At 42.1% G+C, this 27,788-nt stretch overlaps 1 protein-coding gene across 2 annotated transcripts; it reads left to right on the top strand.

The window, feature by feature from the left end:
- The first annotated feature begins 755 nt into the window (after window positions 1–755).
- ehbp1l1a (EH domain binding protein 1-like 1a) lies at window positions 756–27,672 on the top strand. Of its 2 annotated transcripts, none has more exons than XM_011487788.3 (19): window positions 756–1,128; window positions 5,296–5,353; window positions 6,433–6,528; window positions 8,734–8,787; window positions 9,755–9,933; window positions 10,033–10,178; window positions 14,155–14,205; window positions 14,279–14,378; window positions 17,857–17,977; window positions 19,790–19,947; window positions 20,034–20,082; window positions 21,549–22,046; window positions 22,149–22,185; window positions 22,266–22,300; window positions 22,410–22,521; window positions 23,130–23,229; window positions 23,752–23,825; window positions 24,691–24,805; window positions 25,833–27,672. In XM_011487788.3, the coding sequence occupies exons 1-19, from the start codon at window positions 806–808 to the stop codon at window positions 25,924–25,926; spliced, it is 2,400 nt and encodes a 799-aa protein (XP_011486090.3). In that variant the 5' UTR covers window positions 756–805; the 3' UTR covers window positions 25,927–27,672. The 2 variants fall into 2 exon arrangements, with proteins under 2 accessions (XP_011486090.3, XP_023821640.1); XM_023965872.2 differs by lacking the exon at window positions 756–1,128 and adding an exon at window positions 4,394–4,576.
- Window positions 27,673–27,788: the final 116 nt, after the last annotated feature.

Raw genomic sequence — 27,788 nt, 5'->3', positions numbered from 1 at the left:
ATGGCTGATGGTTTGGGGATGTGTGAGCTGCACACATTGCTGGTGGGACGGCCGCAGCACGCCGTCAGAAGATCCCGGAGGAAACTGGAAAACTATTCACCTGGGAGGCTGCACACGGGACTGACTTGGACATTTCAACATGACGATGATCCAAAACCAGAGCAGGGCCGCCCGTCGTTGGCTCCACCAGAATAAGGGGAAGGTTGTGGAGCGACCGCCTCCTGACCTCAATGAGTCGCTCGGGGGAGATCTGAAAATGTCTGCCAAGAACTGCTTTACCATCAGAGAACACAAAGCTCGTCCACAACGACCTCCAGGGAATCAAGATATTGATGCAACAGGAGGAAACAAGTCGACTTTTGAGGTTTCTGTTGTCATTAGGATTTCAAAAGTGTTGACGCTGTTTGACAGTAAACGCCTTAATCCACTAACCATGGGTGGAGAAAAACGATTTGGACTTTATGGTTCTGAAAAATAAAATATATAAACTTATGAGCACAGCTGTATGTTTGGAATGAAACGGTTTGTCCAAGAATACATTTGTTATTCAGCTGTTCATTATATTTGAAAATTGTCTAAATAACAACTAAAGTTATAATTTATTACATCTGGACTTTAAAAACTTTTACAAACCAACATGCAGGATGTAAAGCCTGCAAGAATATTTCATAAAGAAACTGCTCATCTTGTAAAACAATGTAACCTTTAGCGGTAAATAATGTGCAGGTTGCACAGTTGGAGCTCTAGTTCTTAATAAAGTTTGTTTTAAAAATGATATTCTTTCTTACCCTACAAGTATTGAAATATGAAACGCTGTCAGCAGCAGGGTTTGGAGCTCCAATTGACTCTGAAACACGCCGCTGCACGCGCGCTCGTCTTTGGCGCGCGCGCGCTCACTGCGCGCGCATCGTCTTGGATGCGGTCCGGCGGCTCCACCCTTGCTGGGAAGGTGGATGAGCCGCTGGCGGTCCCGCCTTCCGCCGCTCTGCTCTGTTATGACTTCCGCGGAGCTGCGAGGTCGGTCATGACTTCGGTGTGGAAGCGCGTGCAGCGCGCGGGAAAGAAAGCCTCCAAGTTTGAGTTCATCGCCACTTTCCAGGAGCTGCTCGTGGAATGCAGCCATAAATGGTGAGTCCCAACACTTTGATTCCGGAAGGACTCCAGCAGGAAGCGTCTCCAGACGCAAACCAACACCGAGAAGGTCCATTTGGATCCTCCAGAAGCAGCTTTAAATCCGCTTTCTGATAGTTTGTGTTGCCGTCGTGTGGAAGCGGAAGTAAACGCCCACGTGTGACGGACGATCAGCTGTTCCTCATCAATGATCCATGATGCTGCTGACATAAGGAGACTCTTCTCCCCGACGTTTAACGTGACCGTGACGTAAGAAAGTTGATCCTAGGGGAAAAGGCGCTTCCTGGCCCTTTCCAGGTGTGGCCGGTCGTGATGACCCCCCCCACCCCCCCACCCCGCGGGGAAGTTCGTGTCAGGTCGGATCGGCGCGGATCCCCAGCGGGGTCAGTTAGGGACCGTCAATAAATTATCAAAAAGAAATGAATTACAGTCAAACATTTCCTCAATTGTGTCCAGATGATCTGATTTACGTTGCTATGTTTTTAGAAGAAACATGGAATGAACTAGGCCTGCACAAGAAATTACAACGCATATCTCAAAAGACGGCGAAAATTGTTTCCTTAAATGTGCTAAAACAGTCTTATTGCAGCTTAAAGTATTTGACAAATTAAATAAATCCATTTATGTGTTTGACCAATCGGATGGAGCCTTTTTATGTCATATGTTCACCCTCCATGTAGGGTCATTTGGATTATTATTTGTCATCTTGACTCTTATTTAAATCAAACTGTAGCACTGAAATAGAATTGATGTTTTTAGTTGTTTTGCTTTTTGTTCATGTATTGCAAGTTATATCGTCAGCAATATTGATTGCTGATATCGCTAATTGCAGCCAGTTTGAGTTTAAGTTAATATTATGGTATTTCATTCAAAATCTCCCAAACCGTGTGACCTTATGACTCCAAATATATGCCGAATTGTGGCGCCGACATACCAACACCATACAGACCAATTTTTTTTGCATTAATAGATGGTAAATATTTTTTAGGAATTTTTATATTAAATTTTCAGAGGAAATGTGTTGGGATGTTAGTGCCTCATTTCGGGATACATTTGGCCTTCTCGGGTCACATGCCTTGGGAGCTATTGAAAAAAATGGTCAGAATTTATATGCAAACTGCTGGAATTTTAATATAAAATTCATCTAAAATATTCAGCATCTTTGATTGCAAAATAAATTGGTGTGTATGATGTTGGAGCCATAATTCTGCATATTTTTGGAATTCTAAGGACACGTGGTTTGAAAACTGTTGAAAAAAATATACCAGAACATAAACTTAAAACCATTTTTTTCTCATGAAAACATTGCAAAATAATAATATTGCTTAAACACAACATGAGGAAATATTTCGTTGTATTTTATTTCTTTTGCAAAGCATTTATTCTTGGGTTTGATCTAAAATCTTGGCCACATTCTGCACTTGTTAGCTTGTTGACGGTCCCTAAGAGAGACCACTGGGGACCACCCAGCTGATTGTTGAATATCCAGCCTAAAACTAACTTCAGCGTGGTCTGCAGCTTTGGTTACAGTGTCAGAAACAGAACCAGAACCTGTGGCTCTGGTTTCTGATGGTTAACCATATTTCTCAAGTCTGCTTTTTTAGTAAACAGATGTGATTTGTTCACCAGCCTAAAGAAAACCGCATGACTGAACATGACTCTGTCTAAGCATGTTAAGAGCAGGAATGTGGCTGCAGAGAAGACGGCACTGATTGAAAATGGAAAACATTTCAGTTTGTTGCAGAAGAAACGAAACAAAACAATGCCGTTCAACAAAAGGAGGTCAATGATCTGGAAAATTATCTTCCTTAATACTTAATGGTAAAAGGAGGAATTGGTTTTTAACGTAAAGAAAATGTAAAGCAACACCAGAAGAGGATTTTCTAAAACAAGGGATGTGTGAAGAATTGTGGAAAGGAAGGATCAGCTTTGAGCCGTTTCTGTGACAGACTGACAGAAGAGGTTAGACAGGAATCTCTGTGGATCACCACGTTTGCAGATGACACTGTGCTCTGTAGTGAGAGCAGGGAGCAGAAATGAAGGTCAGTATGCAGCAGAGCAGAGTTTCTGTGTGTGAATGAGAGGAGCTGAGGAGGAACGGTGGGGTTACGGCAGCAGAAGGCGGAGAAGGTGGAGGACTTTAAGTTCTTAGGGTTCACAGTCCAGAACAGCATAGAGGTGGAGAGGCAGAGAGGCAGCCCTGCTGCAAGCAGGTTGGAACAGGTGGAGGGAGGTTTTTGTGTAATCATCAAGAATGAAAGGAGAGGTGTAGAGGATTGGGGTGAGAGGATGAAGGGGTGTCCAATTCCAGGCCTCGAGGGACGGCCTCCTGCCGGTTTTCCAGAAATCCTGCCTTATCTGCTGCTGATCACCTGGATCAGGTTTAGCCAATAAAGCGTTTCAATGGCAGGCTGATTGAAAAACATGTAGGACACGGTCTCTCGCAGCCTGGATCCTGACACCTCTGCTGCAGAAACAGGAGGCGGAGCTTCAGGAAGCAGAGATGAAGATGCTGAGTGAGGTTGTCTTTGGGACCAGGATGGATCAGGAATGAATCCATCAGAGGATCAGATCCTGGTGGATGTTCTGGAGAGCAGGAGGAACAGTGATGATGATGATGGTGAGAGGATGCTGAGGCGCTGACTGGCTCTCCGCCAATCATTTCTTGTTCCTGTGGTAACGGGGAAAACTCCAACTTATTTTGCGTCTCCATACAGCATTTGTGTACATTGTTACCAAGACTTACTTTCAAAAATCTTAAGAAACGATCTGGAACAAAAAGTTACCTTAAACCTCCAAATAAAAACGGAGAAATGTGGGCGGCCTCTTTCTGCTTATTTTCATTTAGACTGTAATAGATAAGAAAACAACCTAACATGTTGAAAATGGAACATACCATTATAGAGTGAGTGGTAAATGTATGGTAAAGTATCCCTAATGGTATGTTCACACCGGGCATGTGATGCGTGTTCAAGAACACGCTCAACAGGCATTCTTACAGTGTTCACACTGCACTGCCCGATACTAGCACATGTACTTACAGTTGGAAGAGGTTTGGTGGGAAATGGGGCAGAAAACTTACGAATCTTGCTCCAGGCTTTTATTTCACAGCTCTATTCTGATATATGAAAGGCGGCCAAGGCATGATTGAATTTGGATGCCAATTTAGAATTTTTAGGAAAACTTTAATTGATTTAATAAAACTTTGAGTTTCTGCATTTTGTGTCCTACACCAGCAGTTTCTAAACGAATCACACATCTGCTCTGTTTGCCAGTACATCAAATGGCCTCTAACCTCAGATCGTGTATCCCATACTGTAAGAGCAGACTGGGTGAGAATCACGGTCAGTGAATGCTCTCAGTGTCTCCAGGAAACGACAGAGGAAGATGGACGTCCAATGAAGCTTGGCTTCCTTTGTCATCTCCAGACTTCTGGACATTTTTGGTCAGTGTGTCCTTTTCTAAATTGCTTTGTGTTGGGAAGTAAAGGAACACAAATAGACTGAAGAGGCTGATTGAGGAAGTAGAGTCTGTGGTTGTGTCATTGACTAAACATGAGAACTGGACAAAGTGACTCCTCCCCCTTGGCGTTCCAAACAGGAAGTACTTGCTAGTTCCTGCTACTAATCTTAGCATGTTCTTGCTAATCCTCCTTCTTTCATAAAATTTTCTCTTTATTTGCAAGTTATTCAAGTTATAAACTGACCAATGAGATGCCTCAATACCAGAAGTGGACCCCACATAGGGGTGTAGACTTCCAACAAGCCCCCATTCTGGTTGGTGAAAGTGGTTGCCATAGAAATGTTGACTCAGACCAACTCGGACCGATCGCTGCGTACTGACGTCGTCTGATGTCGTCTGACGTCGTCTGACTCCCACAAAATAATAAATGTATTTTTAAGCGCCTTTTGTGAAAAAATAAAATCAGCACAATAAAAGCACAGTAAAATCAGCCGATGGGTGGATGGATGGATGGATGGATGGATGGAGGATAGATGGATGGATGGATGGATGATGGATGGATGGAGGATAGATGGATGGATGGGCAATCATATAAGAAAGGCAGATTTAAAGAGGTGGGTTTTGAGTCTGGATTTAAAGCTGGGTAACGAGTCAATGATACGGAGGTCCATACAACTTCTCTCTCTTCTCTCTTTAACTTAGGCAACCAGATAAACTGAGAGTGGTGTGGACCAGGAGGAACCGACATTACAGCACCAAGGTAGGAATGGCACTGAGTTTGCTCCTATCTAAATGTCAGTATCCCAGGCTGGAGTTATGTGTGCTAAGCGTATGATAAAGATTCATAAGGCTGATGTAAGTTACACGCTCTTGTTCCATACGGGTGATGCTGTCGTACGGCGCCCTTCACGCCATACTTTGGTCATTGGTGCGGTGCGAGCACTGGCTCCTTACAGACCACAAATGCTGTATGCACGGGGTCTGTACCTGATTTAAATGAGGACGCCCACACTTACTACACTCTGATTCTCTGCTTTGCTCATTTGTAACACCCAGGCTATGCAAGGAGCTCTCATTTATCACCAAAAAAGCACTAACGGACTTCGGAGGGGGGGCTGACTTGAAAGAGGGAAAAATCTGTACGACTCTCACCTACTTCCCCCGGACGTACCCATGTGTGTCGTTCAATAGTTCACTAGGTCCTGTCGCTCGCAGCGTGTTCTTAGAAACAAATGGCCATGAACATTTTCTCTCTGCTGATTCGCCTAGCGGTCTACGACCTTGATATTTCGTGCGACCATCTACAAGCCCCAAACAGGTTTGACCATTTTTCACCTGCAGATGTCCCGGATCCACCTGTTGGGACTAAGTCATGAATTTGCACCTTCCCCGCTCCCTTTCAAGCAATCAATCAATCAATCTCCTTTTTAATGAATTCATTGTGTGATAAGTTATTATTGTGTGTATAAATGCAAATATTTATGATTATTAGCAATTATAATGTCAATAAGATAGCATCATTTTCCTTTCATTATTTTCTAATCAATTCAAAATTAATAACTTAAATGGACTTGACGTATCTATGTATTTTAAATGTCTTTTTGTCCTTTGTCATATTGCTGGAATTGCTTGGGGGGGGCAAATCAATCTAAAATCAATCATTATGCTGCACCAAAGATCTGATTACAAATCTGTATTTATTTAGATTTGAATGTAAAGAAATAATGTGATGTAATTTAATATTCTGATGGATGGATGGATGATGTTTCTGGTGGTGGTAGTGTGCGGTTCCAGTTCCAGTTCCAGTTCCAGTTCCAGCAGCTTTTGTTGTTGTTTCAGCTCCACGGCTGGCAGCCGGGCATAAAGAACCCCTACAGAGGCCTTGTGGTCTGGCAGGTTCCAGAGAGTTTGAACATCACGGTCACACTCTTCAAGGTATGAAGGAAAGTCTGTGTGCTGGTGTGAGCGTGTGCTGGAGCGTGGTCTGCGTGCTTGACCATCATCACATGATTCACATTCTAAATATAAGGCTCATGGATAGTTTAACACATTTTCAATTTGTTTGTACACAGAACATTTACACAGATCTTTTCCTGGACGACATCAGCTGCTGTCTTTGCAGCTTTTGGGTTCTGGAGCAAATAACCAATTAGTAAATCAAAATCTGTCAAGTTGTGGTAAATATCAGTTGGGCTTTGTGGACCAGCGTCAACCAGCTCAGTGGTAGAGTGTCTGTCCTAGAACTGCAAGGTCTTGGGTTCAAATCCACATTTAGGTCATTCAAAAGTCTCCAAAAATGGGACCCAACGCCTCTGTGCTTGACGCCAAGTATTAGGAGGTTGGACTGGGGCAGGGGTCGGCAACCCATGGCTCCGGAGCCACATGTGGATTTTTCATCCTTTTGTTGTGGCTCCCTGTGACTTTGGAAAATAATGAGTATTTTATAATAATTAATTTTTATTTTAGTTTTTTCATTTTTCATGGCATTTCAAAGGCGCTGCTGGGTCCGTACGAAGCGAGTGCCACGTAAAAAACAGCTTCGTAATGAGCTCGTATTTATCGGGCGAGACCTGCAGAGCTGATAGCAGGAGGAGACACGCGGGGCGGCTTCAATCAACACTCCGATCTTCTGCCGGGAACTTGACGTACCGCGGGGCAGAGACCAACTCGCTGATGACAGACTGAGAGTTCTCGCCGGCGTTGCCAGATAGAGTCACAGTTTTCCAGCCGAAAAGTCATCTGAAAACCGCCAGACCCAGCCAAAAACCGCCCAACACAGCTTTTGTTTTTTTTCGTACTGGACTGATTTAGCAAAATAAAAGATTTTTCTAAATAAAAGATAGTTCAGACTAAAATAAAATGTGTACACTATTGAATATTTCTTCAGCGGGCCGCCTTCTTCCATTCATTTTCTTAACCCGCTCTATCCCCGCTATAACCTGCGTCCGGCTCTTTCATCCTTGTGCTGCGCTGGAGCGCCCCGACTATCGTGTTTTGCGCTCTCTGTGTAGGACACACTGAGGAGCGCGGGGGAAACAACTCTCAGCTGTAGAGGATGTGAACAGGTGAACAGGTAGAGAGGAAAAGCAGGTGGAGAGGCGGGGGAGGGGCTTTGGCTTCAGACTCTGTCAGATGGAAACACGGCGTCAGATTGAGACGCAGCTTTCCCTGCAGGAGTTGAAGCAGAGACTTTCTCTGGGATGATTTTATGAACTCAAACATGGAAACATGGTTACCAAGTAGAACTCTTCAAAATAATAAACCTGATCTCTCCACATTCTCAGTGTCTACCATGAATTGATAAACACATCGCTCCATGCAGCGATCAGACCAGAACTTCAGCCAGTGGCTCCTCCCACACGTGGCCGCGGTATCATCCTTTAAAGAACATAATGTGCATTTGCAGCGACGTATGCTTCAGACGATGTCCGATTGGCCAATCTACATGTCAATCAAGCCCCGTACTTCTCAGTGAGGATTTTGATTGGCTGGTGGATTTTAAAGAAGTACTTTTTTTTAAAATCTTTTCTGGCCCGCGATCTACACTCATGTCATTGAAGATCGACCAGTCGATCGCGATCGACGTAATGAGCACCTTTGAATAATATATACATGCAAAATATATATAATGATGTCAAAACGGGTTGTGGCTCCGGGTGCTTTCTTTTCATTAGGGGCGGTCCCAAATGGCTCTTTGAGTAAAAAAGGTTGCCGACCCCTGGACTGGGGGGTTCAACCACCAAATGGCTCCAGAACTCGGCCGTGACTGCAGCTCACCCCCCCCCCCCCCCCCCTCCAGGGCAGAGTTTAATATAGGGATCACATTTCACACAACTGGTTAGACTTTCTCTCATGAAGCACTTTTGCCTTTTACACAATAAAAAGAAAAAGATCAAAGTGGAGAGAAATTAATGACAACTATTATGCTGTTGTATTTCCAGACTCTCCAGGCCAAATTGTCTTAACTTTATTTATTTAAAGACTAGCCTGTGAAAGTGACCGACACTCCGAGGGATGAATGATGAAAATCTCGTTTAGGAACCAGACTTGAATCCCCACTTGGTTCACAGTAGCTATGAGTGACAGATGATTTGCTGCTGGGTTTGTTTCTAAGGTTTACAATTATTTCTTCAACCACAGGAACCTACTGCAAAAGAATTTGAGGACAAGGACTGGAGGTTCGTAATAGAAAATGTAAGTCTCCCATTTTCATACCAAATGAGTAGAATATGATTTTTTGATGTTTCTTGCAGTCCTTTGTTATCGAATAACTTACTGTACAGCTGGGGGTCTCCAGCCCCCGAGTGGCAGAGAAAAAACACGACGTACATTTTTTCTATTTTATTTCTACTCTGATTCCCGATTCCCTCCACCTCATCCAACTCATCCTCAACACGTCAAGTCGCTCGGTTTCGTGTCAGAAATGTACCTTCCTAAAGCCGCTGATCACTAAATCGAAACCCCCAAGATAGCAAAGTTAACAAAAACAAACGTAATTGGAAAGATGCTTTTGGCAGGAAAGAGCCCGAGAGGAAACCAACACGTTCTCACCCAAACTGGTCATAAATGGATTCATGGGTAGGGACCCCCCCTCCATGTCACATAGTTTGGGTGAGCCTAACTCGTCGTACTGAAAATGAGAAACCCGAAACGCTGGTGATTGATTTACGTTTTCAACCATAAAAATAGCTTGACTCTAATTTATTTTTTAAATCTAAGCTGGTTAAAGTGAACGCATTCTCATAAATGAGAACATAGAAAAATGCTCTTTTTCTTTTGTTATTTACGACCAGGCCAGTTTACACTTTTTTTCTTTTAATTACAACTTTTAAGTCGTAAATTTACGAGAAAAAAGTCATAACTGTTAAAATACGAGATCTTAAGTCGTATATTTATGAGAAAAAAATCTCGTCAATTTACGAATTAGAATCTCGTAATTTACCTTTTTTTTTTTTTTGGTGGCCCTAAAACTCTATGGTAGTTGTTATTATTAAAATTATTTGGTTATTTTAGCCGACGAAAATAACCAGTTCAGTATTGGACCATCGGGTTAAAAAAGGCAGATCACGATATATCTCAAAATAACAAATATGTTTTAGTTAACTTAATCAAATGTGAAAGTCCCTCTATGTCTAAATATGATTTTCTGGGTTTCCATCAGGAGACTAAAGGCCATAAAAAAGTGTTGGCCTCAGGGGAGATGAATATGAAAAAATATGCCAGCGACACACCAGCAACATTTGACGTCACCCTGAAACTCAAGCCTCTGTCTGTGAAAGTGGTTGAAGCTACTTTGAAACTGAGCCTGTCCTGCATCTTTCTGAAGGAAGGCAAAGCCACGTGAGTTTTGGTCTGTTGTCCAACCGAATGACAGGAACTTCTGAAAGAAACTTCTCTTTCTGGAGGTGTGATCTGTGAGGATTCTGTCTCGTTTCACAGGGATGAAGACATGCAAAGTCTTGCTAGTTTACTCAGCATGAAGCAGAGTGACGTTGGCAATCTGGATGACTTTAATGACAGCGACGATGAAGCCAGCAAGGAGAAAAAAGGTGGCCGTGGAACTGGACAAGAAATTCATGTGATGGGTAAACATTTATTTTGATGTTGTTTAAGTTTTTAGAGCAGAAAAAATAATGCTGATGCTTGAAGACGGCAGACTTCAGTTTCACTGAAGCGGATGTGGTTGCCAAAGTAAGCAGGTCAGAGGAGCCCGCCTTCTTGGTGACTCTGGGGGGTGGGGTACTGCAAAGTACCCCAACGGAGGACACCAATGTCCTTCTGGGGGACTTGGACGCCCACATGTGCCACAACAAAGGCACCTCAAAGGAATTAGCGGCCTCCCTGATCTGAACCCGGGTAGGGTTCTTGGACCTTCACAGTATTTCCATAACCAACACCAAGGGTGTCCGTCCACTAGGACAGCCGAGGCTGGGTGATGAACTTTGTAGTCCTTCAGCAGAAAGCAAGGTGGAGAGAGGAAGGAAAGAGGCAGGATGGTAGATCTTAGAGCCCGGGGTTCAGCGGGTCTGGTCAACGGTGTGTTCTGGTGGTTTGCCCAATGACCATAGTGGCACCTTTCCAAAAGTTTTACTTTGGTTCCAATGTTTAGAACCCCTTTAGTACTCCAGCATCATACATGTTTGCATTTACGATGTGATGATTCTTACTCCATGACACTCAGTGATGATCAACACTTCTCTTTGGGTGGATTCAGTCTGGAAAACCCTTGTTCCGGATCGAGTCCTGAACCTCACGTTTGGTCTGTATTCAGACTGGCATTGAGTGGACCGTTCTGTTATGGCTTGTAAACAAAACCATGTGACTAAGGATCTATTCAGTCATGGTCACACTCTTCAAGGTATGACGTAAAGTCTTTTAAGGGCTGGTTTACAATCCTCATCGGGACAGTTAACTTTGTCTGGAACAAAACTTTTTATTTGTTACTTTGGAAGCGTGCCGCAAGTCGGTTTCTGGCAAGGAGACGTGGCGTGTTTGCTTTATCTAAGAGGATGCTAGCGATGAGGAGGGTATTAAGGTACGCTGATAAGTGTCTAAGGCTACGTTCACACTGCAGGCTGAAACGACCCAATTCCGAATTTTTTGCCCCTAAGCGGCCCAATTCCGATCTTTTCATGACAGTCTGAATGACACAGATCCGATCTTTTCAATTGCGACCCAGGCCCCGTGGATTTGCCGTCCTGATTCCGAATTGTAGCCGTTCTTTTCAATTGCGACCGCCGTCTGACCGGCCAGGCGACTTGATTCCGAACCGTCATCGACACGCAACAAACGTCATCATTTTGCGTTGAACCATGGTGGACGATGCTGCTGAGACCAGTCAGTAGAAGGGAAGGGAAGTCACTGATTGGATTCTCATTTGGGGTAATCGCTCTTTTCAAGCCAAACTCCAGGGCTCTGATCGCAACTGGGCGGTTTTTGAAAAAAATTCCAGCTAAATGGCAGAGCGTGGTGTTGAACCTTTACCGCGATGACTTTTTTTTCTTTCTCCCCTTTCCGACCGTGCTCAGAAGCGCGGGGGACCCGAGGCGATCCTCCTCCTCCTCCTCTCTGTTCTGATCCTTAGATTCTCCAGAACGGGTTAATAAAGAGTCCATAGCATTTATTTTGGGGGAAACCTTCTTTTATTACCGTCCTCCGTAACACACACCATGAATGCGCACCCACACTGCCCCCCCCTATTCTCTATCGCGGCACCCGCTTGCACACACAAACACGCGGGCGCGCGGCTCCAACACATACACATTCCTCTTCCACTACAGTGGGTACAGACGATCCCGACTCCAATGCCTTCTTAAAATGAGAAGATTGTAATTGTGCTGCTCCTTCGTGAAAATAAATTTAATATTACAAAAAGAGCTCCGCTTTTGACAACACTGTTGTTGACATCCATTGTTAACGTTGGCTCCGCAAACAACGAGTGACGTCGTTCACCGTTGGGTATTCTTCTGGCTTCTGCGCATGCGGGTCTCGTTTGGGTCGTGTCACGGTCACACTGGAGATCACAAAAGTTCGGATTTACTTGGAAATGTGAACGGTCTAGCAAACAAATCAGATTTTTTCAAAAAATCCGAATTGAGCATTAAGCCCTGCAGTGTGAACGTAGCCTGTGACGTATAGATTGTTGTGATGTGCGTCACGTTAAAAATTGTTTTAATGAGTCTGAATTCATCCGGCCACATTTCAGTGTCTCATGGTTGTGGTTTTATGACATTGTTTTAGATAATTCTGTTTAGGAACTACAAGGTAGCTGTTAGGATGACGTCACAGCGGCGGAGGGGGTGTGCCGCATAACGAGAGAAAAGTGGAAGAAGCTTTTCAGTGATGTTAAAATAAACGCTCTAAAAAATTTGGTTTTGTTTGATAAAACGACAATCGCTGCTTTACATTTGTCCTGGGCTCATCCGTTGCTTCATTCCTAATCTGTTTACGTCGGCTACGGTGGCCATTTTGGTTCAGTTTCTCCGCTCCGGGAACGGATTGCATTCAGACTGAGGAATCTCACAGCGAACCAGAGCTCAGTCCGATTAGAAACTAACCGAGACCACCTCCAAAGACGGGTCCTGGTCCCGGACCAGAGGCTGCTTGGATGTACTCAGACTGAAATTTGTTCCAGATTATCGGGGTAAATGAACTCTGGTTCACTTTAAGTGAACCAAATGCGTCCAGACTGAAAACACCCTACATGAAAAGAGCTGAAGGTCCAGTTACTGTAAGTTCAATAGTGATGGATAGAGGACAAAGTAAGAAGGGCTCATATTAAGGCATTCATGTATGTAAAGTATCTTAATTATACTATTATATAAATATAAATAACTTAAATAAAAATATGTTAAGTAAAAAAATCACATTTTAATATAAATATCATCTTAATGTATAGGTCTTATTGTTAAGACAAAAACCCACTTCTTCTTCTTCTTCTCCTTTGGGCTTTTCCCTCGCCACAGCGAATCAGCTTTGTGTATCTAACCCTTCTTCTGCATCCTCTCCTCTGACACCAGCCACCTCCACCTCTGTAGCTTCACCTGTTCCACGCTCTCACTACAAACCACACAATCGTCTGCAAACATCCCAGTCCATAGTGATTCTGTCTGACCTCATCTGTCATTCTGTCCATCACCATCACCAACAGGAAGGGGCTCAGAGTTGATCCCTCATGTAATCCCACCCCCACTTTGAACTCCTCCATCACCCTACAGCTCACCTCACCACAGTGTAACTCCTTCTGTATCAACATCTTCAAACCAAATATCGCATCTCGGCATGAAACCATCCTGCTGCTCACAATTGTTCACTCCTGCTTGTAGTCCAGCTTCAACTAGTCTTTCCCATAACTTCATTGTTTGGCTCATCAGCTTTATTCCTCTGTCGTTGGCATAACTCTGCACATCCACACACCCATGCACCTACACCGTCCATCCATTTACCCATCTGTTCATCCATTTACCCATCTGTTCATCCATTTACCCATCTGTTTTTGCATTTACCCATCAACCCAACCACCAATCTATCAATCTATCCATCTATTTTTCAAACTCGCTCAATCTTCTCTGGGGTCACGAGGAGAGAGTCTATCCCTGCTACTGTGGGGTAAAGGTGAGTTTCACCAGTTCATTGATGGGCAACACAGAGACGTACAACCACACACACACACACACACACCACACACACACACACACACACACACACACACACACACACACACACACACACACACACACACACACACACACACACACACACACACACACACACACACACACACACAATAACACCTTAGCGCCACTTTGCCAGTGAAGCATGTTCTTGGAGGCATGTTCTTGTTCTCCTTCTCCACACATGAAGAAGGAGAACATGCAAACTCCACACAGAAAGGACCCAGCTGGGATTTGAACCAGGGCCTTGTCGCTTTATTATGCGAGAGTGTTTTTTGTATTTCTGTCTGGTTCTTTTAATCATTTCATTTTATGAAGACTTGTGGTTTGATCTTAAGGTAGTGATCCAATTGGTGTGTAATCTTGTCTGTGCTTTCTTTCTCTTCAGAGATTAGCAGACAGCTGAGTACTCTCAGTGAGGAGGACACTCAACATACAGGTGAACACCGGATTCTTTGCATTTATAGAAGCAGAATCTCCAGACAAACTTCATTCTTTCCTTTGTTTTTCAGCTTCAGACCCCAGTGCCCTGCCCATCCTGAAGTCCCAGCTGCTTGGAGGTGCAGACTTTGAACAAGTCAGAAGTGAAGCGATCAAGTCGCCATCAGCAGGGTGAGTAGGAATCCAGTGGTTCAGTTTGGAGCCTTACAGACCTACTGATGCAGCTAAAATGGCAGCAACTGCAGGTCTTCCAGTCAGACAGATTAGATCCAGATTCCTGCTCGGAAACCAAGACGTTCATGGATCTCTTTGTGTTTGTCACAAATGAGATCTTTTTCAAATAGCATTTAATCCTGATTCATAAGGATTTGAATAAAGGAATACTAAGAAATATAATTTTAAGCTTCATTTGCTTGATATACGTCCTCCATCATTAGAAAAATGCCAGAAGAACATGTTAGGAACACATGTGTGCTGCCTCTTCCTTTTGCACGGCAGTTTGTTGTTGGAAGGGAAATGTAACAGTCACGTAAGATCAGTTTAGCTGTTTTTACTAATGATAGATTTAAGCCTCTGGGCTTCATGCCCACTTCCTGTGGAACATTTTTTTAGGGAAACTCCAGTCCAGTCCACTTACCAAGAGCTACCAATAGTCTCCTAGTAGTGACTGATTCTGGGCTCCTATCCATTCCCAACTATTTGGATCTGAACCTTCAACACTTTTTCACACATGGCGCTGCGTTCACACCTCGGCCGCTGGCCTTTGAGTGACTGCTTTGAATGAAGTCTAACATAAAGCCACGTTTCGGGCTTCCACACTCTCTCTACTCTACTCTACTCTAAGTACAAACCGGGCGTTCATTGGTCGCCCGCTCAGAGTTGGACTGCTTTGGACTGCTTTGGACGTCAAACAGCTGAACGTTGACCAATCAGGGAGACTGATTTGGTAGTGACGTAGGTCTAGTGTCTTTTTCATGGGAAGCGCTAACCGGTTAAAAATCGATCATGAAGGAGAAATGAATAATGGCTGTTTGTGCCTGGAGCGAGGTTAGTGGGATCTGCCCATGTTGACATTTCTCACCAAGCCTCTTCCAAATGTAGATGGTTTGATTTTGAAATGGTTTATTTCAAGCAATCAAATAGAAATAATACACAAAAACAATATAATCATCAGTTATACATTCATACAGTAACTAATCAAACTTAGGATAATTAGACATATTAATAAATATTGCTTGAAAGGGAGTGGAAAGAAGCGAACTTATATAATCCCACCCCGTTATACTATAACCATTTTATTACATGATTTATCAATATCCAGTTCCTAGGTTTTATCAGACAGAATTAACAATCATAAGGTATCAATAAAGCACATGACAAAGATGAATTACTTAAGTACTACGTCAAAAATAACTATTTTAGAAATCAACATGGCAAATGCAGCATCTGAAATATATGCAGATTATGTTACTTTTAAAAGTCATTCATATGCTTTAAAACATAATACTATATTATTAAAGCAGACAACACTGTTTCAGGAATTTTCATAGCAAAATTTCATCAAGTATCAAAAGTTAAAAACATGTGCAAAGTTATGCTACATTAGGAAAGATTTTTGAATCAATTTATCAATTTTAGGAGCTAGTGAAGTAATATCATCAAAAGTCAATCAATTTAACAATTTTCAAAAGTGATTAATCATTTGTTTTACTCTTTATATATATATATATATATATATATATATATATATATATATATATATATATATATATATATATATATATATATATATTGTATTTTTATTTTATTTTTTTATATAATAAAGTAATGCTGTCGGGGAAAAATAAAAAGGGTCCATAAACTGTCGAATTGTCCAAGGTTGGTATTTCTTCTTTTACTGATAACAGCAGATTTTCTTGGTTTAAACAGTTAATAGTTTTCTTCCATGTTATGACTGTAGACATTAGATTCAGGTCCATATCCTTCTTCAGCTGATATCAGCTGCGGTGAAAGTTGAGGTCAAGTTGTCTGCAGGTCAGAACTCTGCTGTTATTCAGGTTACGTCAGACATACAGAGAAAGTGATGATTCCTGGTGTCATATTTCTTGAAATTATTTGGCTCTTTGATTTATTACTCCACGTTGTTTCAGACAACCGTAATCAAGCACTTCTCAAAGTCCTTCATGGTGTTCACGACCAGAACCTTGGATCGGTCCTCTGGACCGAGTGGTTTGACGTGAATCCTGCAGCCTTTAACCCAAGTGTTCTCAATCTGCTTACGCTTCCTGAGAAGCCGTGCATGTTTTGAGATTTCAGCATTCCTTCTGGTCAGATGGTCGTTCAGATAAACAGCAGATCCTCTGAGATTTTTGCGTTGATTCATCAGAGCTAGCTTGTGTTTGTGATTCACAAACCTGATGAGGATCGCCGGTTTATCCGTCTCCTTTCTCCTGGGGAGCAGGTGGCAGGTCTCGATGGTATCAAGATCCAGGGAAATCCCTTTAGATGTGAGAAATGAATGTATTTGCTGCACCAAAGACTCTGCACCGATTTCCGTATTAGCACTGCTAGCTACGCTAGCGCTAGCATTAGCAGTGCTAGCTCCAGCTGCATTCAGCTTCGCTCGAGGCTTGATTGGTACTCCAGTGAGAATGACATTATTCATCCTTACTTGCTGTTCCACATCGTCCAGTCTTTTCTCCAGAATGTCGACCCGGTTTTCTCGCTGCTCGTTTTGAGCCCGAAATCTTCGGAACTCTTCCATCATCTCCCAGAGTGGTGTTAGCTTAGCCGACACTTGATCCATAAAACTTTTCAGCGTTTCTTGAATAATGTCAAGAGACTTTTTGAGATCTTCATATTCCTGGGGTTTCTTCGGGGGCATGGTCAGCTCTCTTTTTTGGAGAAAAATCAACTTTTTAAGTAATTTGAAGATAGTTGTATTCGCAGAGAGGCACGCCACGCGTCCTGCTGTATAACCCCGGAACCGGAATTTATGGTGGAAAGTAAAAAACAAAATAGAAGAATTCCCTCCCTGCTGCTGCTTGCTTGTGCCAAAAGCGTGTTCATGAAACCTTGCATAATGCTTTCACACTGTCAATGTGAACGTATCACAAAACAGCTGTGGGAATCGCTCATTCACACGTTTGGTTTTTAATCTTCTCCCTGCCTGCCGTCGGAGCAAACCATGAAAGTTTTTCCCTTTTTGTTGACTTTCTGTAACCTCAGGCTCAAGAGCTGATCACCTTTGTCAATAACCTCCGAGCCCTTGGCTACATTTTAGGAAAATATTACTTTTATTTTCTTTCTTTGTGGATGACACCCAGCTTTACACCTCCACCTAACCCACTGCTGCAGCCCCTCCCTCACACTTCACCGACTGCTGTTTGGCAACAGTTCACATGTAATTTCCCAAAACTAAATACAAATAAAACTGAAATGATTTTTTCTTTTGATTTGGTGATTTAAGAAGACGTTCTGATTCCCTCCAAGACTGCATTCACGAAATGACGGAGAAAGCTGCTGGTGCTGAGTCCAATGTCTATGGCACCTTTACCGTCAACTAGCAATGCTATTAGCACTTTGAAAACCATCTACAAGTTTGAAAACAACCAGTTTAATGTTTTTGTGTGTTTGGATCCTTTTGCAGGTACTTGCCTATTCCACATGGAAAGATCAAACACACCAATGCTTCAAAAACAGAAACGCAATCGGAACAAAGCAGTGAAGCAACCGCGTTGCAGAAAAAAGCTTCCGATGTGTCTTTCACTGTGAGTAACATGCTGCAAAAACTGAATCTCAAGGCCGCGTCACACAGCTGCTATAAACAATTTGTGAATTTTCCACCTAACAAATGTCGGTCTTTGACGATCCATGCGTGATGGACGTCACTCAGGTGTTTTTTGTGTTCGTCGATGTGTGCAGATGTCCATCGAGGATTTTGGCCGACGTGTCTTATGGTTTTGAGATGTTCAAAATTTTTGGTCGGTTGAGAATTACGTAGTTTAGACGCAATTGTGTGTGATTTTTACTAGATGCGTACGCAAATGTGTGTGTTTCCACGACGATGTGTAACTTTTAGATCACGTATACGGCGCACAGATCACGTTCAGATGACATCATTGATGCATGAATCACTGATGAATTACAGATAAACATCACAATAATCACACGCTTCATGTTCTACGTTGGTTTACGTGTTCTTAGCGTGTTTATTCCTACTTCTTCTGTGGTTTTAACGTGGTTCATTCCTGATACATCTGTGAACATTTCACCTAAAGACCACAACTTTCTCACTTTTTCCAAGTAGATTCACGTATGACCAGTTTACATCCGTGACATATGCACTAAATGTACGTAGTCGACATTCCACACGGCCTGGTTTTTTCTTTCTTGCAAGAATAATAAGTTTTTTAGTAGCGAAATGATTTTGGTTTGTGAAAACATGTCTAGGTGAACGGAATATTTTTTCTTGAAGTAAAAATTCTTGGTGAGACCATTTTTTTTACCACATTGACAGATTTTTTTTGCTTATTCAAAGAAAATTTACCAATGGGGTAACATTTTTTGACTTGTTTCTAAAGGAGCTTGTTTATGCAGTGCATGATCTGTTCCTCTGATGGATTCATTCCTGATCCATCCTGGTCCCACAGAGAACCTCAGCGTCTTAAGCTCCGCCTCCTGTCTCTGCATCAGAGTCTGTGAACCAACAACATCTCCCCACAGTCTTCTTCACTTTTCACTCTCTTTGGTCACACATCAGACCTGAAACCTTCCTCCACCCGTTCCAACCTGCTTGCAGACGCCTCTCCACCTCTTTCCTACACTTTCTGTTGTTCAGGACTGTTGATCCAAAGTCCTCCACCTTCTCCACCTTCTGCTCCCTGTAACCCCACCTTCCTCTTCAGATCCTCTCATTCACACACAGATGCTCTGTTCTGCTTTAGCTTCATTCCTGATCAAACCTCCACCTCTCTAGATGTTCCTCCACCTGCTTCCTGCTCTCACTACTGATCACATCATCATCTGCAAACATCATGATCCAGAGATTCCTGTCTAACCTCTTCTGTCAGTCTGTCCATCATCATAGTAAACTAGAGAGAGCAGTCCCTCCTCCTTCAACTCCTCTTCCTCACCTACAAACATCTCACTGCTGTCTTCCAGCTCTGAACAATTCCAACCTTCTCTGTCACTCCAGACCTCCTCCTCCTCCTCCTCCTCCAAACCACAGCTCCTCTCTCTGGATCCTGTCCTCTAGATCTACAAAGACACCATTCAGCTCCTCCTGACCTTCTCTGTCCTTCTCCAGAAACCTCCTCAAAGCAAACATCCTTGCTTCTCTTTCTCTGCAGGAAACCAAACTGTTGTTCCTCTGACCTCAGTCTGGCATCCACTCCTCTTTCCCATAATTCCTTGCGGCTCATCTGTAGTTTCTCTGCTCGTCTCCCTTCTTCTACTTCAAAATGGAGTCAGAACATTTCTCCTCCATTCTTCTCACTAACACCGGTTTGGTCCTCCTGCTGTCTGTTCTGTACACTGTTCTTTCGTTGGTAACGTTGTTTTCCTTCCTGTTGTGTACTCAGAGTTCTTCTGCCTCGGCGACGTCCAGCCAGTCTCTGCTGAAGTGGTGTCAGGAGGTCACGCAGGATCACAAGGGAGTAAAGATCTCAAACTTCTCCACTTCCTGGAGAAATGGCCTGGCATTCTGTGCTATTTTACACCACTTTCATCCAGAAAAAATGTAAGAAATACTTCACAGATAATTCTCTGTATTCTAATGTTAATGCAGTTACTCAGTAGTTTTTGTTTTATTTTAATCTCTCTCAGAAATTACAAAATGCTGGATCCGTATGACATCAAGCAGAACAACAAAAAGGTTTGTTTGAAAAGTACCATGCAGACATCACAGCTATCACAACCTTACCACAACTGAGCGCTGACCCACATAAAAAACAATTTAACACAGATTAAATGTTCAGTTGATAGCCAGGATTAGTGATAAACAAAGCACTGATGCGTCTTTGTTCCATAATAACTAAAAAACAGTTTAACTAGTGAAGAGCTAAAACAGCTGAAACATCCTAAGAAATAAAGACTACTTTGCAGATTCCACCTGTTGTTTTTTGGAGCTTAACTTCCATGATAAGGAACAAGGAAACACTATTTCAAAATAACTAAATAAAAAAAAAGTCCCACTATCTGAGCGGTGAGCTGCAGACACAGCCGCACTAAGGAACCATTTGGTGGTTCAACCCCCCCAAATCCAACCCCTTAATGCTGAGGGTTAAGCGGGGAGGCATTGGGTCCCATTTTTAGAGTCTTTGGTATGACTCTGCCTGGGTTTGAACTCACAACCTTCCAGTTACAGGGCGGACACTCTTCCACAAGGCCACTGAGCTGGAACAGTTAAAAATAATGGTTTCTTGACTGTTAAACAAAATAATGGATCATTTAAAGCAGTTACTGAGCCCAAACTAATAATTTAACAACAAACCAGGTTGAATAAAAGCTAGAGCTTCACTAAACGGCAGATCGATTCTAAAAGCAAAAATCAGGGTTCAGTAAATGAAACTTCATTTCTGCGACCCCAAACACTCTCAGAAATGACTTTAATGGAACACTTTCTGGCTTTTCCAGTTATAATATGTCTGATTCATTTGTAGATTGCTAACAGAATTTTTCTAGTGTTTCTCAAAACAAACTAGGGCTGCACGACATGAGGAAAACTCGCGATTTGAGATATTAGTGATCAATATTGCGTTGACAATATAACTTGCGATACAAAACAACCAAAAACATAATTTCTATTTCCATTGCAACAGTTTAATTTAAATAAGAGTCAACATAACTTAAGTTATACTCCAAATGACCCTCCTCTACGTAGAAGGTGAACATCTGACGTAAAAGAGCTCCATCTGATTGGTTAACAATGTGGGGGCGTCCATCCGATTGGTCATAAAGGGATTTATTTGATTGGTTAAATACTTCAAGCTGCCATAAGATTATTTTAGGACGTTTAAGGGAACCATTTATTGCGATTTTTGTTGCTTTTTACGATGTGCGTATTGCACAGCTTTATATCGCGTTAATGATAAACTTGCGATTTATTGTTTCGGCCTAAAACAATCCATAACAAGCATCCAGAGTTTGTATAAAAAACTGAAGATCTAAATATCAGGAAAGTTCCTCCCTGATACAAAAACATGAAAGCCAGAAATTCCTTCATCTCCATAAAGGGATAGATAATTGGCAGAGATATACTTTTCTGATCTATTCTGCTCATTGATGATTTACCGATATGTTTTCTAATGAATGCCTGTAACCTTTTGATTGATTCTGTAGGCCTTCGATGGCTTTGCCGATCTTGGTATTTCTCGACTGATGGAACCTTCAGACTTGGTCATGCTTGAGGTTCCAGACCCCCTGATTGTCATGACCTACCTCAACCAGATCTACACCCATTTTACAGGCCAGCAGCTTAGTGTGCTCCACATAGAGAAGGACTGCAGTGAAAGCAGATATGCGGTAGCAGAAAACTATGACACCCCAGAGAGCCGTGAGGAAACCTTTCAGTACTGCATCCAGAGGCTCCAGGAGCAGACCGGGACCGAAAACCGTCCAGAGAAGGCAGGCACCAGCAGCAGGAACGTGGCTCCTCCTACTGAAGCAGAGCAAAAACAAGTTCCTTCAACAAGTGCTGCAGAAAGTACTCAACAGCCAGCGCCACGACCACGGACCCGCTTTTCAACAAAGTCCAGTCTTATTCGAGTCAAAGATGCTGATCTGGTTAAGAAGCGTAGATCTCAACAAAGCACGTCATTTGATGGAGACGGTTCAGTGGTACGTTTTGATCTTATTTGTGTAATTTTTTAATTTATCCATGTCATATTTATTCATTTATTTACTATTTAGTTCAGTAAAAGCTGTATTTGTCTTTATCAGAGTGCTGTGGAACAAAGCTGGAGGAATTCAGAAAATGGTCAGATTTACTGTCATTGCTTCTCTTCCCGCCTATCTCCTTATTTTAGCATGACGGTCATTTCTGTCTCCTTTTTCCAGAAAAATCGCTGACGCAGCTAAAACAAGAAGGACAGGTCAGTCGTTGGTCAAACTCTTGTTCTGTTTGGGTGAAGTCCTACAGGACACACTAATGGCAATGCAGCAATGTTCTGCTAATCTTTCCTACCGTTTTTATGGTTTTAGGAGCCGGGTCAATACGTGTTGGATCAGATGAAAGCCCTGGAGGCAGAGCAAGCTCGCCTTGACAACAGAGCAGGAGTGGTAGAGAAGAAACTCAGACAGTTAATAGAAACAGGTAAAGTACTTAATGGCTGTAAACAAACCTTTACGGGCCGTGTCCCACGCGGACCTACAATGTGCGCATGATGCACGGAATCAGTCAGACGAGAAAAAGGGAGAAAAGTTGTGGTCTTTACGGGAAATGTTCACAGATTTATCACGCCACCTAATCATAGTGGGGGAGTCTGAGAGCTCGAGTGATCCCAGGAGCTAAGCTGTCTGGGGCTCAAGCCCCTGGTGGGGTCTTCCATGGCTGACCGGTCCTGGGTGACGAGTTAAACAAAGAGCGGTTCAGAAGCCTCTGCAGACAAGAAAAATCAAGGACTCAACTTCACCAACACCAACGGGCTAAAATGAAAGACGCTGGATTTTACCACGGAGATGATTTGGCAGTCCAGTCCATTTTAAAACCCAGATGTTTTCAGGAAGACTTGATGTCATCGTCTTTATCTCTTTCCTGTGGAACTGTTTCATTTATTACCAGAACTAAATACAATAAAAATATTCTTTATGTTGCAAAAGTGTGCCTATAAAAAAGGTAGACCTTTGTAAATGGTTAAATAATTTCATGGATCAGTTGTTGTTTTTTAATGGAAGTTTCGTGGTCGTCCTTTTTGTGTGCAGGTAGCGACAAGGTGGAGGAGGAGACGCTGATTCAGGAATGGTTCAGTCTGGTCAACAAGAAAAACGCTTTAATCCGGAGGCAGGACCGCCTCCAACTGTTGTAAGAAAAGATATGAAAAAGAATAATGCGTATCATTTTAGTGCTCACAATGGTGTGATGATGATCTTTACATTGACTGTAATAAAAAAGCTAAAACTCTTTCCATTTCTGATTTTAACCTACATAACACATTTAAAAGGCTGTTTGTGTTTGGAAGCTTCTAAATTAGAAAAAAAATTGTTAAAGATAGAAAACTTTTTATGTAGATTAAAAGGTTTTTATTTTTATCTTATTTTAAGACAGTCTTGGAAAGGACATTAGTTTTATTTGGTAAAGTTTTATCAAAATGTAGTATTTCTATACCATTTAAATGCGATATCTTAGTTCATAAAGCGCCTCTTGCTCCTATGCGGCTCTTTCATAATGAAATGTGCTCTAATTTTATGTATTTTGCTGCCTCTTCTAAGATTCTGCTGTTGTTTGAAGTATTTGTTCTTCATTTTTACGTTTTTTTAATCTTACAGTCCTTTGGCATGAAGCGATTCCGTATAGAAACACATTTATTCCTCTTTTTTATTACAGACTGCAAGAACAAGACTTAGAAGAACGACTGAAGCTGTTAAACAAAGAACTGAGAGACTTGATGACAATTAAAGGTTTGCAGACATATTTATCCTGGATTGACTCACTAATAATTATAATAATAATAATCTAATACTGTCTTCCATATGAGACATTACTCTGTAATATGCAAACAGTATTAATATACATGCATCGTTTAGGTCCTCACCTTTAGTTTACGCTTTATTCTCTTCCCATAACTGTACAAAAACTCACAATGAAATCTGTAGAAGAGGGCTGCAGTTTGCATCTAAGAGTTTAAGGATTTTGGAAAAACCAAAGCTTTTCAGAAATGGAATTACGCTTATTTTCTTCCTTTTGGACCTCTGGTTTCCATTTACTATTTTACATCATAACAGGTCCCACATAAATGAGTAAAATTAACCAAATGAACTCATCTTATTTGATCCCATGATGTTTTTTTAAACCCACTTTATCAGCCGAACCCGAATCTTACCGTCCCTATGCAGTCTTTCATTGTAAATGTGCATGTTAGGGACATAATCACTTAAGTGTATTTACTGTGATTTTGTATTTGGATCCATTTTTAGCATTTTGGCTTTTTAAAAACAGGAGGTTTTTACAGAAACTTGCATTTAGTAAAAAACAGAATTCAAGTCTTTTTCTTTTCTTAATACAAACAATGTTGTTTGGTTTCATTTTCCATTCTGATCTGTTTGACACAAAAGACACATTTTTAGTGTTTTCCAGGTTTAATTTTTTACTATTGGCCTTATTTACAAAGTCAACCAAACCCTCTTACTAAAAACAAAAAAACGCTTTTGTTCTCTTTGTTTATGTCAAGAAAGTTTTGAAAATGGTCATAACTACTGTTGTGGATCTTAAGAATTTTGCCTCTTTTGTTTAGGGTACTGACATATTTCTGTGCATTTGTTGCAGAGTGCCACAAGTCCCAAGCGCACACACAGAGAGAGCAGCTGCTGATCCAGGAGCTGGTGTCTCTGGTCAACCAAAGAGACAAACTGGTACATGACATGGACGCTAAAGAGATGGGGTAAGGTTCACACATCTACTGGAAAAAAGGAGAGAGAGAGAGAGAGAGAGAGAGAGCGAGGCTGGAACAGATGATGTGTTCAGGGACGGAGCAGGTCCAGGCTAAAAGGTCATGATGGTCTAGTACTGAAAGCCTTTCTGTGACTCAACGCTCTGCTTTTCTGCTCTTACTACTTATCTGCATGCCTTGATATGTCTGCAGTGGGGGTCCTGGAACCAATTATTGGTGGGGGGGCACAGCTCCAGCGGTGCAGGTAGACAGGCACCAGGGGCCTCGAGCCAATTCTAACAAATTGCGATCCCGGACGAGCCCCCAATTTGTTACGATTGGCCATGGACCTTGAAGAAATAGGTGGAGAGACGAAGCCGGTTTTGGCACTCAAAGTGCTTTTAATATGTTTAAAGAGTAATAAAAAGCTAAAATAAGAGAAAGGTTGAAGGTGTGCTGCTGTGCGAGTGTCTGCGAATGTAAGTGTATGCTAAAAAAACGTACAGAAGCCAAACAGAGGAGTAGAGAAGACGCAGCGATGGATCTGGATTTGGGAGGAAGAAGAGGGAGAACCATCCTAAGGGGGGTCTTTTATGTCCATCATCTGATTCCCGAATACCTGCACCTGTGCAGGAGGAGGAGGACAGACAGGAACGGAACCACAAGGCCCAGGACCATAACGGGGTGCTACCCTGTAGAACATTTTGGATTGAAGCCTGACTGCTCTGCGGTGTGCGACTAGCACTGCGTGGCGGACAAAGGAGCAAAAATGGTTATCCGTTTGTTACACTATAAACTGATAACCCAGGGGGGAACCTCCCCAGCCAGGGCGCTACCCAATCTATTCATTCTACAAGGAAGTCTCCATACCTGAATGCTGCCAAGTGATTCCCTAAAAATATAGTGACATCATTTAGCAAATGAGTATGAATCTATTAAAAAACACGAGTTCTCAGACGAAAAACGTGGAACCCTGAGGTACATTCTAAAGAGCATCTGCTTGGTAAACGGCTCACGATCCTTCTGTCTTTGTTCTCAGAGCGTTGGAAGAGGACGAACGCCTCAACCGCAGCCTCGAGCAACGGAAAATCAAGTACGCTCAGCAACAAGAAGACAAGTGTGTTTTACACTGACCGATCGTCAGCCTTTTACTACGAAATGCTGTCCTATCGCGTACAAATGACATAATAACTACAACAAGCAAAGTTTCTATTTTTATTTTACTTTTCCCACTGCAGCTTTAAGCAAACAGTTAAAGAACATGTGAAAAATATTCTCAGAAGGAGCACAGACTTTTCAAGACTGTTCAACAAAAAAATACAAGTTAGCCAGGAGGAATATCAGCTTAATTAGGATTCAGTTTAACTTTCACGTCTTCATTGTTCAACTTTCTGTATTTTAGGACCTAAAAAAGTCGCCTCCTGTTCTGTAGGAGCCAAACTTGCTTTAATTATTTTGAATCTGGCTTCAGGGTTGCAGGAAACCACAAACTTAAGGTCGTGTTGCACAGCTGCTGAGCACATTTTGTACATTTTCCACGTATGAAATGTCAGTCATCCGTGATCCAAGCGTGATCTACGTCATTCATACGTGTTTCTTGCGTTCGTTGATGTGCTCAGATGCCCGTCGAGGGTTTCAGCCGACGGGTCTTTACGGGAATTCATTTTTTAGCTGTTCTGAATTTTTGGTCAGTTGAGAATTATTCAGTTTGAGTATTTTATGTAGTTTATACACAATTATTACGTAAATCTTACATTTTTTTATGAGATCCATCCAGAAATGTGTGTTTTTCCAGGAGCGTTCCACGTTTGTCTAACAGACTTTTCATGCATGAACCACTGATGTGTAACTTTTAGATCACGTATACGGCGCACAGATCACGTTCAGATGACATCATTGATGCATGAATCACTGATGAATTACAGATAAACATCACAATAATCACACGCTTCATGTTCTACGTTGGTTTACGTGTTCTTAGCGTGTTTATTCCTACTTCTTCTGTGGTTTTAACGTGGTTCATTCCTGATAGATCTGTGAACATTTCACCTAAAGACCACAACTTTCTGACTTTTTCAACGCAGATTCACGTATGACCAGTTTACATCCGTGTCATATGCATAAACTGTACATAGCGGCTGTGGGACACGACCTTGACAGCTTCTGTTTTAAACATTTTACAAGAGCAAAATGTTCCAACCTTTATACTTTCCCTAAAAGTAATCATTTTATTATTTACCAGAAACACTTCGTAACAATGCTAAGTTGTTGAGCTTCTAACACAAAACATTTCAGTTTTTTTTTTAATTGTTATTTGAATTAACATTTTTGTAGCACAAATTACTAGCAAACATTCAGCGGTGCTGTCGGCGTCATTAGCAGACTCAGAAGATGCTGCTAAGTCAGAATATGTGGCAGTAAGTCAGACAACAACAACATCACGAGACGGTGGGTTTGCTCTTCATGTATGTTACAGAGTCTAGCGGCGTTCCCTCGTTTATGACTTTCTCAGAATAACCTGATGGGGGAAATCTGAAAAGCAGGATTCCAGATGTGTTAATGCTGTCAAACTCCTCACCACACACTTTCTACACTTTCTCTCCCGTTTAAACTCTCAAAGTTCAAACCTTGATAGAAAAAGAAGAATGTAAACGCAGATCTGACCGGGATACATAGAAGATGTCGAGGGATCACTGTGTTTTAGAAATGAGTTTTAAACTGGAGTCAAGTTTTTTCCCTTGTGTGTACTACTTTATCCATGCAGTTATTTTTCAAATATTTATGATGTGAGATTGTGTATGTTTGCTCCCATGCTTTATTTTGTTTCATTCTGTCTCAAATTGCTGCTTGGGGATAAATAAAGGTTTATTTGAACTGAACCGTGTGGCTAAAGGTTAACTCCCATCATCCTCTCTGTTCATGGACCTAAACACATTCAAGTCTCTGGAAGGCAACAACTGTAGTGTTAATTCAGCCTCAACAATCACAGATGCAC

This window comes from Oryzias latipes, chromosome 18, assembly GCF_053564925.1.
Source record: "Oryzias latipes strain Hd-rR chromosome 18, Olatipes_Hd-rR_3.1".
Lineage (NCBI taxonomy): Eukaryota > Metazoa > Chordata > Actinopteri > Beloniformes > Adrianichthyidae > Oryzias > Oryzias latipes.
This window is presented reverse-complemented; position numbering and strand designations above follow the sequence as displayed.